The sequence below is a fragment of the Sitophilus oryzae genome, unplaced genomic scaffold (assembly GCF_002938485.1).
Source record: "Sitophilus oryzae breed Bouriz unplaced genomic scaffold, Soryzae_2.0 scaffold_1389_pilon_pilon, whole genome shotgun sequence".
In the NCBI taxonomy this organism is placed as follows: domain Eukaryota; kingdom Metazoa; phylum Arthropoda; class Insecta; order Coleoptera; family Curculionidae; genus Sitophilus; species Sitophilus oryzae.
The window spans coordinates 3,061,696-3,076,045 of NW_022146047.1; the positions used below are offsets into that span (position 1 = coordinate 3,061,696).

A 14,350-nucleotide genomic window follows, 5' to 3' on the forward strand; every position below is an offset into this window, starting at 1 on the left:
ACATTATAATCTGATTTCAAAAATGTATCACTCATACCCTTTATTTATCACAGTCAAAAAAATTTTCCAGAAAAAACCTCTTTGATTGAAAGACGCATATTAGTGACTTTTAAAGGTCTTAAAACTTATACCTAAGCAATGAAATGATTCGAAGTTCGAAGAGCAGACTTTCTAGATGCATTTTGTCCATTTTTTCGATTTTTGGCAAACAAAGAAAAACTGGCACGCTTTTTGCAAGAAACTTACCGCCATCTTTATTTTTCTGCTACCACGGTATCCCCAACTACTATAGATGGTCTCCAGTCGTAGTTCCATTTATTATTTTAAGTAGTATTATTAAAGAATAGAGAAGTTGTAGTACACAAAAAAGCTCTTCATCTGGCAGTAACAAACAAACAGCAGTATGTCCATAGCACACCAGGACAGATTTGTTTGTCTACTGCCAATGGACACACAGCACATAGAAAGTCTAAGGATCTAATTTTCGCCATTTAATTCGAATGGGATAATAGTTATTAATGATACAAGTTCGATACGAACATCATAATGAAACGCGTGCAACATTAAGCCATGAGGCGTTAGCCGAGTGGCTTAGTTACATAAGTTTCATTAAAAAGTTTGTATCGAACGTGTATCATTCAAAATTTAATCTGCGACGCGACACGAGGGACGATCCAAAGAGATTTCGGTTAATTTAAAATATCAGAGATCATATTAGTCGACGCCGTGGTAACCGTGCTTGTTGATTGTTTTTGACTTTGACAACTCAATTATTGATGTTTAGCAAAAAGCAAAAAATATTATTAATATGGGTGATTCTGATTCTGAAGTGTCCCTTCGTATATTGAAGGCATTGCGCAAAACGTTGTCGATTCCCTACTGCCCAAAAATCAAGACTAATAAATAGCACTAGTGCTATTATGAAAGCCATAATGACATCCAAATGACAATGTTAAATGTGTCATAATGATATTGTCGTAGATTAAATGTATTTAACAGGTCATTTTTGGCATCATATTGTAACTGTATGTAGTTTGCAATGCAACCTTTGGTTGAAAATCTTAAAAAATGGACTAAATACATTAAGTAAGTCTGCTCCCCATTTTATCATCCGCGGCTGATATATATTAACATTCTTAGTAGAACAGGGGTTAAAGGTGGTTAAAGCTTAGAATTTTTTGTTTAGGTGGCAAACAATTAAATAAAAATATGTTTACTGTTATGGAATACGATCCCTATAATCACGCTGCAGGAAAATGATAGAACAATGGGCCAATTGAACGAAAGATATTATTCTTTACTTATCAATATCGTTACATTACACTAGTTCAAGGTTTCGCATTATTAAATATTTGCATTCTTCGAAATTCCTCGATTTTTATGCTTAAATCAGAATTTATTGCCTCGGGTAACAACGTCCGCATTTTGCATAAAATGCAAAGCGACACTAAATAACATTGCGAAACGTCCCATAAAAGGAAAAAAGCCAAATTGCAACCCTTTCAATTTTACAGCTTGGGCCAGTAAAACTTTTACAATCTTTGACCTCACGCCGACTTTCGCTCTCATCGTAAAAATATAAAATTTTATTGAGCCCTTCTTACTTTCTTGGACTGGATAAGTTCGTAGAAACGTCAGGGCCGGCACGGCCTTCGAAATCAGGCCTTATTATTGGACTTATTGTAAAGCCAAGTTGATGTTTATATTGGTCTATTATGGTGCCATAATTTTTTCGAAGAAGAAAGTCAGTCGGGCATTTGTTCCATTTTTTTCCTTTCGTCTTTTTATTTTTTAATGCTTTTTGTATACAGAATCGTGATTTTTACTTATAATAGGTTATTTATAACGGGAAAATCGATTATTTCACTGTAATTAATCGATTTTCCCTATATTGGGATGTCAGTTCACACTTGATTCAAAGATAAAAATAATGGTATTTAAGATTAGGGAATAAAAAAAAACTAATTTTAAAAAGTTTTAACATCCTGTAACTCTAAAACTATACATTTCCATAAGCATGTTTATCGGAACTTTTTTTCATATTTTTTGATGAGGAATCAATGAGTACTTATTTACAACTTTCGCAAGTTAATAATTTTAAATTTTTTTAGGTTGCTATATATTAGACTTGGATCAAGGCAAATTAATAAAATTGCGTTTATCTCGTCAAGGAGGCCGAAATCGACAAAATATCAAGAAACACCTTTTAATCGGCATTAATATTTATTTTGCTAACAATAGAAAAAAAGTCAATGGCGTACATGCTTTTTTTAGAAAAAAATTCCAATGATAACCCATGTGCACGTCCCTGGGGAATATGTCGACACTTTTGTAGCTTTAAAATATGTAACATTTATAGCAACTTTTACCCTCAAAATTTCATTCAAAACGCTAAAAGTACTTGGAAGAAAATTATAATAAATCTAAAGAATATTAGGACTGTAACACCCTGTAGCTACGAAACAAAGCAGAATCGTACCTATGTTGATATAAGAAATAAATCTTATTTTTACGTGAGGAATCTCCCCACGAGAGATGGCACATGTGTTTTGAAACACCCTGTATGATACTTTTTATTCATAGTCAAAGTTGGTATTGTACAACTTTTTTGTACCTACATACAATACTTTGTTCCCACTAAATCTGGAACGTAGTTTATTATTATACACTGTAGGCAAAAAAGTCAACGCTTTTATAATCTACCTACTGCAATAAAATAAAGATTTATGAATGTTGACGAAGCAGCGAAAACTAGGTTAATTCGGTTATAAAATAAGATTCGCTGACTTGCTTACTTTGTCATAATTATCGTTTCCGATAAATAACCATATTTTGCTAAAGTGTTAAAATGTTTTTATGTGAAAAAAATGATAAAAGCTTTGTAATCAAAAGGGATCGCATTTTGTTTATTCCTGTTTCAATATAGGTAATTAATAAAATTGTTCCTAATTTTATTGTGCATTGTGTAACGTTAATAAGGTAACGATCATTTTATTGACCTATGGGTGTGTTTGTTTAGTTTGGTTTATATTGTTTCATAACAGTAAACTGTGAGTAACTGTATAAATTGCTAAATTTAACTGTTTAACCCTTGTTTTCTACAGACAAAAACGAAAGTCAGTCAGAAAGTTAAGAATTTTTTTTTAGCAGAACACTGTGTATATTTTTTGAAAGATCTTTTTCTTCGGATTTTAAATATACAAGGTGTCCCAGAAATAAGTGCAAGTATTTTAACTGGTAGTTTAGTTCAACCCCAGAACCCCAGAAACACGCCTATGAGATTTTTTTCACGAAATTTTTTTTTTAAAATTCGGAATTTGTTGAAAAATTTTTTTGGAAATTTTTAGTTAAAAAACATAATTTCTTGATAATATGGCAACTGGGAAGATAGGTAGTAGATTAAATTTGCAAGAAAGAACATCTAGAAAGGATCCAGTGGTTCTCAAAATTTGAGCAAAAAATCATTTTTTTTTTAATTTTGAAAAACGATAAAGAGAAAATATGTTTCTTTTATCGAGATCTACCATCCCTTAAAATACTTGCACTCATTTCTGGGAGTCTTAAATAAGTGCAAATATTTTAGGGGTGGTATATTTTGACCGCAGGAAAACTATGAGTTTTTTTGCAAAAAAAAGATGTTAAAAATAGTGCATTTTCTTTTAAATTTTCCTGTATATTTTAGAAAACTTTTTAGAACTGCCTGTTCACCGCAAATTTTCCCATGCACGGTATAATTTCTTGATCCCTGATGAGTTCTTAATCCTGCAAAGAGAAAATCTGTTTCTTTTATTGAGATCTACCACCCTTTAAGATACTTGCACTTATTTTTGGGACATCCTATATATGTGTCTATATTTGCCTGAACCGTTTTTAAATTATGATCAATTATTAATCAAACCAAACCATATATTAAGTAAAATATAAATGCACAGAACAAGAGATATCAAAAGGGAGGTGTATGGAAAAAGTGTACTGATTGAAAAGTCCAAAATGTACTGGATTCGTTTAATAAATATTAAATTCAAAGTTAAAACAAATTACCAAGATCTATCATAAAATGTAGCAAATATTTAAATACGAAATAATGGAATATATATATACTAGTAAAATGGACTATCCGTAAAATAAATTAAATCATGAACAGTATCACAAAATATTGTTGTGACTAAACTGTGAACAACCCTGATGCGTATTTGTGATTATGATTAAATGTCTATAAAGAATAAAATGAAATTTAAATGTAAAAATCCCCTGGTATACCAAGTTCACATACGATCGTATATTTAATGTAATAAATTTTAATCAATCATAAACGCAATAAAATAAGAAATGATTAAAGTCTTATCTGTCATCCAGTGATCGTTCCAGTCAGTCCACGAGAAAATCCAGATTGCCGGTCTTCAGTGTCACAGTGGCATTCACGTCACAATGGCATTAGTTGCAGTACCAAATCCAGTACAAAAAAAAAATTGATAAAAATCTTAAACTAAACCGTAATCATCACTAAGAGCCAAGGAACAAGAACCCTAAAATGTGATCTATTTTAGTGACACGTTCTAGTTTGGACATAGTAAAATACCTTTCCACCATGCGGACCTTCCAAGACAAGATGGCGTCTCAACGCATGTTACTCCATGGAAAAGGGTTCCTTAACTGTCCTCGTACTCATCCCAGTACGTCCACGCACCCATCTACAACTCCTGTCCTCTAAAATAAATAGTTGTAGAAGAGAACCTTACACCTAAGAATGTCTCTTACCCAACCAACAAAGATATCCCTTTTCAAGGTTTCCCCGGAATTCCAACTACACACAGGCCAAGCTCAATTTCTTGCCAATCGGTCTTCTCGACCCTCAATGAATTCCAAGACCGTAATTCTACTGAACAATCCCAATATGGAACGGCGACCAGCCAAAATTTCACTAGAATTTCTTTTATGTTCGGCAGAGATCAGAAGGCTTCCCTTGCTTTCACCAAGATGGTTCAAAGTCGAAAAAAGGACGCGTGTTTGCAAAATCAATGCCTTCTATTAAAAGATCAGCCTACGGGCGGACTTTTGTTTATCTCATCAGCTGTACATACTTAGATATTGGGTTAGATTCCGTTTCATATTTTGTCGGTTGATTTTTGGTTTTAACTCTTTGATTTTTGGTATTATTTATTATTGTAGTGCAAAAAACTAATTATTTTGGTGTTGAAGTGACATAAACTACTACCAGATATATGGTCACTCTCGGTTTCGCACAAAAAAAATAGAAATTTTAAAAATTACACGTTGTGCAAGTGATTTAACCTAAAAGTGCCCATACATTTTTTACTTATCGTGATTTTTGTGTGTGTTTTTTAAGACTCTAACAATTCATCAATAAAGCTTAAGTGGAGTGTGTTATTGGTGCTATGCCTCATCTTTGTTGTGTTCCTGGTGGAAAGGATGGTTACTAAGGATAGTTATTATACTAGGCAGCCTAAAGTGTCCGGAAGAGCAAGAAAAGTGGGTACGAGTTATAAATCAAGAGAATTTTATTGAAAATATCTTTAATAAATTTAAAAATAATATTCTCCCATGATGGTATTAATGAAAACTGGACAATTATGTTTATTTTATTCATATTGTGGAATCTCCACTCCAAGTGTTGCTGGTTCAGCTTCGATAGATTCAAACACGTAAGTAGGTATTATGATCTAGGGAAAAATAAAGAATATGTGTATTAGAGATCATGAAAAAGATTATTATTTTGAGTTCAAATTTTAAAAAAGATTTTGTAAAGACAAGACTGATACAGTTTAAAAGAAGAATGTGTTTTGTTTGATAATATATAATGTATGTTAAGCATAACATATATTTGTTCAGTAATTTTTAATGAATAGTATTGATTATTTATAATACCAAATTAATATCAAATATTTAAGTGATGGCTGAATACAATATGAATAAAATAACAATAAAATTGGTATATTTGCATAATACAAAATTAAGTTTTAAGAATAAAGGTGTTACTAAAAATACTAAGAAATTCATATTTCTTTGTTTTAATTGGTCTAATGTTATTTACATTTTACGTAAGAATTATACCGTATCATCGAAAAAAATCGGCGTCTAGTTGGCTTGAAATGAACATCGATGACATTCCCTAAATAACTGTACACATAAAATAATTAACTAGAATTTTACAATCTTGGAAAATTTGATATTCTTGAACCTTGATTCTAAATATTCTAAATTTTTGATTTTCTTGGAATTTAGGTTCGGGAAAACGCTGATTGATTTTTCATTTGGTTTTCATTATTTTTATTTGGTTTAAAAAAAAAAAGCGGTTCGGCTAACATTATAGCCTCCATCAGTGTTGTGTCATATGAAAAAAATAGTGTCGAATATAATCCAAAAATTGCATATAAAATATGCACACCACGCACATAATGTTTACTGCGTACTCCATAGTCAATGTAGATAATTTTAGTGTTAAGAATAATAATTTTAAAAATATGTGGTCATCTTTTGATAAGTTTATATTAGTTTATTAATTGCAGTAAACATTATGAGGTGTGAATTATATTGTATATGTAATTTTTGGATTATATTCGACACTATTTTTCTCATATGACACAACACTGTGAAGGCTATAGTTAGCCGAAACGTTTTTTTTTAAAACCAAATAAAAATAATGAAAACCCAAATGAAAACTTAATCAGCGTTTTTCCCGAACCTAAAATCCCAAGAAAATCAAAAATTTTAGAATAATTTAACATAAAAAATGCCAGCGATCTTCATTTCATAGCCATCGCTGACGCCTTTTTTAGATAATATTGTATTATTTGTAAATATAATTTTTCGAACATTGATACTTGCAAAATATACATATAAATTTTGTGAATGCAAATAATAATACATCACTATTAGTAGATATTCAATGTTTTTGTTAAATTAGATCGATTTTCAAACCCCAAAATTTAAAATATATTTACATTTTACCCATTATCTTATGTACCTATACATTATTTGTACATTGTAAAACATTTGCTGCATATGTATGGTTCATAGTTTATTTGCCAAAGTATTTATTACTATAAATAGGTATATATGTTGTAGTTATTAACTGTATATTATGTATATTTCATTTAAACTATATCATTTTTAAAATACAAACCAAAAATCTGAGGAATAATTTTGTTTTCCATGTATTCTACAACATATTTATTAATCCGTTATATCTAACTAGCGTGACGTCATAAATCTCGCCCGTAGGCTGATCTTTTAATAGAAGGCATTGGCAAAATCCGCAAAAGACGCTGGACTCCAAGATACCAACACAAAATCCAACACTGGCAACCAGTAAAACAAAAGACCCAAAATAAAATTTGATGTAAAATTTTATTTAATGCATACGGATTGAGTGAAACATTTTATTACATCATAATAAAATTATAATAATCCCTATATGAACATAATATCTTCGGAAAATTATTAATACATTTTCCGATCATATATAAAACCGTTTAAAAAGATCGAAAACCTAATTTACAAAGACCCATCTGTCAAATTTCAACGTCGGTGTCAAACGATCAGCTGACAACAATTGAAACGTCAGTCTGTAAATCGTAATATAAACAAGATGAAATTTGGGGAAAAATCAACTATAATCAGGTAAACCAATTGATTACACACCGGAAAAATACATAATAAAATCCTTAACCCATATGTATATTGTAGACCCAACATTCCCACTTGTTGCGTTGAAACAGACAAAAGATAATCACATCAAGTCTATGTTCAAGAATCCTCCGAAGAAATATGCCAAGAAAATTATCCTAACACAAGCATAAGTCTAAATAAAGAATTAGTAACCACTGTAGAAAGAAAGGTAGGTTTTAAACAGACAAATTGATATTTTATTAATGAGGTTTTATATTACAGTTATCGGAGACAACTCCATCCCAAGAAATTGTTGTGGTGAAGAGATTTAATAGATAAGATATTATTAGAAGTTATATGTACAGTTAAGAAGTAAGCTAATTAAACGTTATTATTCAAGTTATTCAAGTAAGTTTAGTTTTATTCCTAAAAATAAGCAAAATAAGTAAAATAAGTTACGGTGAAATTTTAAACCGTAACAACTTGCACTTATTTTTGGGACATCCTGTATAGGTGTCTATATTTGCCTGAACCGTTTTTAAATTATGATCAATTATTAATCAAACCAAACCATATATATGTACTTCTTTGAAATGGGAGAAAAAAATCTTTCAAAAAACTTAAAATATACAGGGTGTTTCATTAAACAGTTTTAAATTTTTCTAAACTTTCAGATCGTCTTCTGTTTATTTTTATTTCACTTTCTGGCAGTTCCGGTGAAACCTTACAACTCCTACATAGGTAAGCCCTGTAGGTATCGCACTTAATATCTCTGAAAACCTTGTACGTTGATTCAGAAAATAATGTAATGAATTCTCTCATTGTGTGGATTATTTTATAGTAGAGTATCTCCATCACTGGCGGTACCCTTCCGGGTACTCTCGAGCGCTAGTAGTACCGCGCGCCCCAACCCTGGCAACAGCATCGCCATCGCGAGAGTGATCGGCGCGCAATTCGCGGCCTTGGCCGATCATTGCACGCCAAGTCTGGGTAATTCAGTCAAGGTTCGTGTCGATGAACTTGCTCCCACTCCGCCGCCAGGTGGGGCTGCCGGCGCGCTCCGGCCAATCGGCGCGCGGCCGCTCGCACGCCATTGGCCGCAGCGCCGGCATTGTTGTCAGTGACCTCCAACTTCAAAATACGTTGAACTCTAGCGCGCCGCGCTCGACGCTTCCCTTCTACCCTTCAGGTAGTTGCAATATTTACTATACTTCGTCGGTCGCGCCGAGAAGAGCCCAGTTGATATTCGGACTTTCACTCTTTGAGTTGCTCGTGTCGACGACGCTCCCGATAGTTCTGTATGTGTACTATACGACGTCTCATCATTTTCGATATTGCGCTCATACACACATGAGATCTGACCGTGAACATGACACCAGCCTTGTTCTAGTGATATTTTACCTCGCGTACTGTATAGTTATTAATTTTTGTGACGAGTGAATTTGAATTGAATTCAGTGACTCAAAAAGAATCATGATCATCTCTCCCGATAGCAGTGGACACTCGATTCCTCAAGTTCCCGAGTCTACCACGACCGCCGCAATGGGAGACTACAGGGAGTCCAAAGAACCCGTGCTCAATTTAGGTAACGTGACAAACGTGAAAAAGAATAGTTAAAAAGGAAGTACCTACCTAAAAGATCCATAAACATCGGTAACATACTTTAAATACAGTACTTAGAACGTTGTTGGTTTTCGATAAAATCGAATTCAAACAGAATAGATAGGAGGTCGTTGGCACCCACATTATGTTTTTCTCCTTGCTGTTGGGTAACAAAGTTATTTCGATTGTTGTTATGACATTTATATTGTTTGTCGAAATCGTAACGTTGGAGATAAATTTCAAGATCATTAAATGGAAACATGATCGATTTTTTTGGGCATCTATTTATAAATGTAATATTCTCTATTCGTTTGCTTTTTTCACACAGAAAAAAATGGTAAATAAAGTAATAAGTGTAAATACAGAGGTGGTAAATCTGGTGTTTACAAATAAATATGATTTAAATAATGATGACTTTCTCTCTTAACAATAGATGAAAACGATGTTGGTGCAGGTTTATAATTTCAGTGAATAAGAGTTGGTCTTTTATGTATTTTGAAGATCTATGGGTATCAACAATACATTATTATAGGTTTTCAAGATGGAATAACTGTCGCACGATGTCAAATAAGTGTCTTATAAGAATGTTATTTTATCATCAAACAGTAGTTCAAAAATTGGAAACTATCTATTTATTTGTCGTAGAATTTCAAGTGTTCGTCTAGCTTCATCAATCAGTTGGACGATCTGGCAGCGTGTATTATGACGAGGATTAGTTTATATATAACCAAAATCGGCATTGAGGCATATTTTTTAGGAAAAGTTAGTATGCACGTTAATATTTTTGGGGGCATTCTCGAGCAGCTGTTTATTTTAAAGACGAATTTATCGAAAAGTGCCAAAGAGGTGGGGGGATACAAGACAGTCATCAGATGATTGGCGGTATGTATATAGCAGCTCAGAAATGGAAGAAAGAGATGGCCTCTCTGTGTAGGTATCTTATGGCATTATTAACATGGCGTGTATAAATGGTTGGTTATTTTTAATCACAATCTAGAAAGAAAGGAGGTAAACATAGAACAACAAAGGAATTGATAAAACTTCATGAGCAACTTATAGAATCGTTGCTAGAGCACTGTTTAAGTGTCCCAACTTTAGAACGTTCTTAAATTTCTGATCAGTGATATTTTAGAAATTCCTCTGCATAGGCAGATTTATATAGACACAAATTTCAATATTTATGTGTCCATCAAAAAAAAAACAAAGCACACATAAAAATCAGTTGTTAATGCAAAAAAGTATAATAAAAATGATGACATGTTTCTTACCTTTTTTCTAGCACATATTTTGTTAGGTATTCAATTAACAATCAGGTTTTTCTATTTTCTGTTACTTTTTTAAGCAATTCTATGCATAATAGAGGACAATTTGCTAAAATAAATTCGTAAACAATCTGAAAATGTTGGGTTATGTGTTTCTGACATTTAAAGCAACGTTGCCAGTGCTAAACCTAAATTTAGCGCGTTTTTTTCGCTTCCCCTGGGATTAGGATGATAGGCTGTCACCAGAGGAACGGCTCCTACGCATAACTGCTATTTTACCAATGAGATCTAACTCTATATAACCACAAAGTTGCACGAAAAAGATTTGATTGCATTGGTTTCAACTTCTTTGCGGAGGGGGTTAATCCGTTTTTGTTATATTATATCAAATTAAGATTAACCCCCTCCGCAAAGAAGTTGAAACGCAACCAACGCAATCAAAACACTTGCGTGCAAATTTGTGGTAATAGGTTATATTTAACTATTGTCAGATCTCGTAATAGGTAATTTATTTAAAATCACCCGAAAAAATACAAGATATGGCAACGTTGCAAATTTGCAAATTTCTAGATTAGATGTAGAATAATATTTGTCTCTCTCATTGCATTGGAGAGAGAAAGAAGGATTTATGAAAAGTCAAACTTCCATCTGGTCTCAATTTTCTTTGTTATTTTGTTAAGAAAAGTGTTTTTCAGTAAAATTTTGGACATTTTTCTATTCTCAATCAAGTGTGGCTTTTAAATAAACTATAATATAATGAAAATATGGTGAAATTATTACTTTATAGGTTCAGCCCTATAATATAATATAGGGCTGAAATATAATATAGGGCTATAATAAAAAATTTCTTTATTATATAATAATAAAGAAAAATTCCGTTTTTTTAGTGTAAATTTTGATGAAAATCGGACGATTTCCAGTTTTTCCAATAATTATCAAAAACACTAAATATTTCGTGACCTGTAAACATTTGTTTACAAGCGTTACCGTATTTTTGACGTACGTATTTTATTATTCTAATCCAGAGCTAACGGCTCAGGCCGTTGCCATTGAGCGAGCAATGCCCTTTGGCAGGCAGTTCGTTGGCTTCGGCTGTGGATGTGGGACCAACGACTTGCGTAATTTCTCTCTGGCGCGCGTTCAGTGCACTCTCTCGATCCACTTTCACCATCTCGTTCGGCTCGGCTTGCGTAACGACGAGCCCGAGCCGCGTGCTCCCGGAGAAAGTAAAAGCATTTCTTCGGCGGTCGTGGCTCTTTCTCCGAGCGCGGCGTCTTCTTTTTGCTGCAATCTCCGGAGCGAGATGTTTTTTTTTCAATTTCACCTCGGTAACAATCGAATTACTATTGATCGGTTGTGCCCAGTCACTTTTTTGTTCGTCCTGTCTATAGAAAGGGACATTATTTTGTTGTCTTAGAAGCGTACCACATGGTTATTCCCGAGGTTATTCCAATTAATAAACTTCATGCTGTCATAAAACTTTAATTAAAATACACTGCAGTTTTTGAAATTGGAATTATTCTATCTAATGTACTATTAAATTGTAAAAAAAATTGTAACACAGATGCACTTTGCTGCAACTTTACAACTTTCTTATTTATACCTATGAAGAATTGATTAAAAGAAGAGTAAAGTGTGTCCATCGAGTCAGGGAATATATCGACACACGACATCCAATTAATGACAAATATCAACTTGTCTTTGAATTAAAATGATAGACACAACTGTCATGTCGGTATCAGAGATTCTCCCATTGGACAGATTTATACAATCATTAATTATGCACATTTCACTTCCAAGACCTAAAAGTACAAAAACATTTGAAGGGTCCAGGGGAAAACTTGATAGGTAAGTGCCAATTTCTTAATTTTAGGATTTTACAAAATATTATAGTTTTGTCCCTACAAAATGTACTTATAAACTTTGCAGGGCAATAAGTTGTTAAATCCTATGATATAGGTATGCCTAGTAAAAATATAGAATACACGGCAAGTACCTGATAACTACGAGCCGTCCGCGTCCGGTGCTCTCCTGTAAAATCAGTGAAATGGCACCCTTATCATGTTTTTCCCCTGGACCGTTAATTTTTTATAATACAACTATAGGTATATTACTTCTTTACACTTTCTTATTATCCTAGTTATTTATTATCCTCTATTGATTATACAGGGTGGTCCGAATTGTATTCCGGAAACTTTGGTAGCATATTCTGCAGATAAAAATAAGTAAAACAGTTCGTATAAATGTATGTCCAAAAATGCTTAGTTTCGGAGATACAGGGTGTAGAAGTTTCACTTTTATTTCGATTTTTTCCAAATAATTTCTGAATTAAGGTCAATATTTGGATGAAAATTGGTGTCTGGGAGTTTTTTGACATTAGAAATTTGATTTTGATGTCAATATGAGTCCTACTAGTAGAGGGCGCCACCTACATATTTTTTAACTGGTTTGAAGAGTAATAACTTTTCGTCCGTACCTGTATAAAACTACTGAGTAAAAAAATATACATTTGCGACGTTTTTTTACGTGAAAAAGGTGTCTTGGTAAAAATCGCTACGAGTAATAGTTTTCGAGATATTTGGAATCGAAATTATCAATACCTGTCATCATTGACATAAATTAAACATGTTGATTTCAGTTATTAGACTGAAATCATAAATTTGAAAGGTTTTTGTGCTAAAATTTCAACAGAAACTGTTTTATCATAATTTTTTGCAGAAAAAATTATGATTAATTTAAAAAAATAAAAATTTCCCAAATTTATTATTTCAGTGAAATAACTATCTACTCAACGTGTTTATTTTTCGTCAATAATGACATGTATTGTCTATTTCCATTCTAAATATCTTAAGAACGGTTGCTCGTAGCGATTTTTATAAAGAGATATTTTTTACGGAATACAGTTCGGACTACCCTGTATATAAAAACATTAAGATTAAGTTCACCCGATTTTTTTTATTTTTGAAATGCATAAATCGATACTTATATTACCATATTTACTCAGGCACCTGCTATACCCCCCTCCCCCTTACTAAGACGGTCTATATGACTACTAATTCACAAACACAGTGTTGCAATACTTATGACATCGCCAGATATATTGTTTTACATATCATTTGTCGTTTAAAGTCATAGGCGAATAGTTAATATCAAGAAATATTAGCCTTACAACTATCTAAATCTAAAATAACTTAAAAACGATTTATTTTAGGTGCAGAAAAACATGTATAATCAAAAAGTAACGAATTGAAAAAGTGACTAGTGATTCACTAGTGAAATAAAGAAGGTGGGTTTCCATTTGAAAAAAAAAATGATTTATTATAATTTTTTAATCGCTCAATTCCATGACAGCTACGGCCAATATAATATGACATTCAAACAATTTAATTTTTGAAATAGTTGGCCACATCTCTGTATATTACAGCGGCTGTGGTAATCACTAAATTTTACGTTTAGACTATACAATTTTTTTTAGCAGGCAGTTTTTTCCTCAAAAACGGTTAATGTTAGGTATAGAGTGTTTGATATAAAAAATTCATCAAATTTTACAGAGAATTTAAGTATGTAATAATAAATGGAGGTCCCCTTTAAAAATAAGAAAGTTGCTGTCAACTTCCGGTATTCCCGGAAGTGCTGCCATATTGAAAATATGTTTAATCGATAGATCTCGTTGTAAAACAATGATGTGCAAGAAATCTCCGATCTAGATATTGTAGTTCTCTAGAAAATTCTAATACACGCTCAGCCTGGGGACACTCTGTATATGGACTTTTAATCAGTTATTTAAATTTTAAAAGCTGACTAATGTTTATATCTATCTAGTACATAATAAAAACTAATTCCATTGTTTTATTGCA

General features: G+C 32.5%; 1 protein-coding gene across 4 annotated transcripts in view; it reads left to right on the forward strand.

Moving 5' to 3' along the window:
* LOC115875541 (ecdysone-inducible protein E75) overlaps positions 1–14,350 on the forward strand; it is a 324,280-nt gene that overhangs the window by 272,049 nt on the left and 37,881 nt on the right. The window contains exon 1 of one of the 4 annotated variants that reach the window (XM_030891036.1): positions 8,847–9,214. The exons of the other annotated variants lie outside the window; for them this stretch is intronic. Coding sequence (XP_030746896.1) covers positions 9,103–9,214 — 112 coding nt within the window. The 5' untranslated portion in view covers positions 8,847–9,102. Of the gene's footprint in view, positions 1–8,846; positions 9,215–14,350 lie in introns of those variants that run through there. 4 annotated transcript variants of the gene reach the window in all.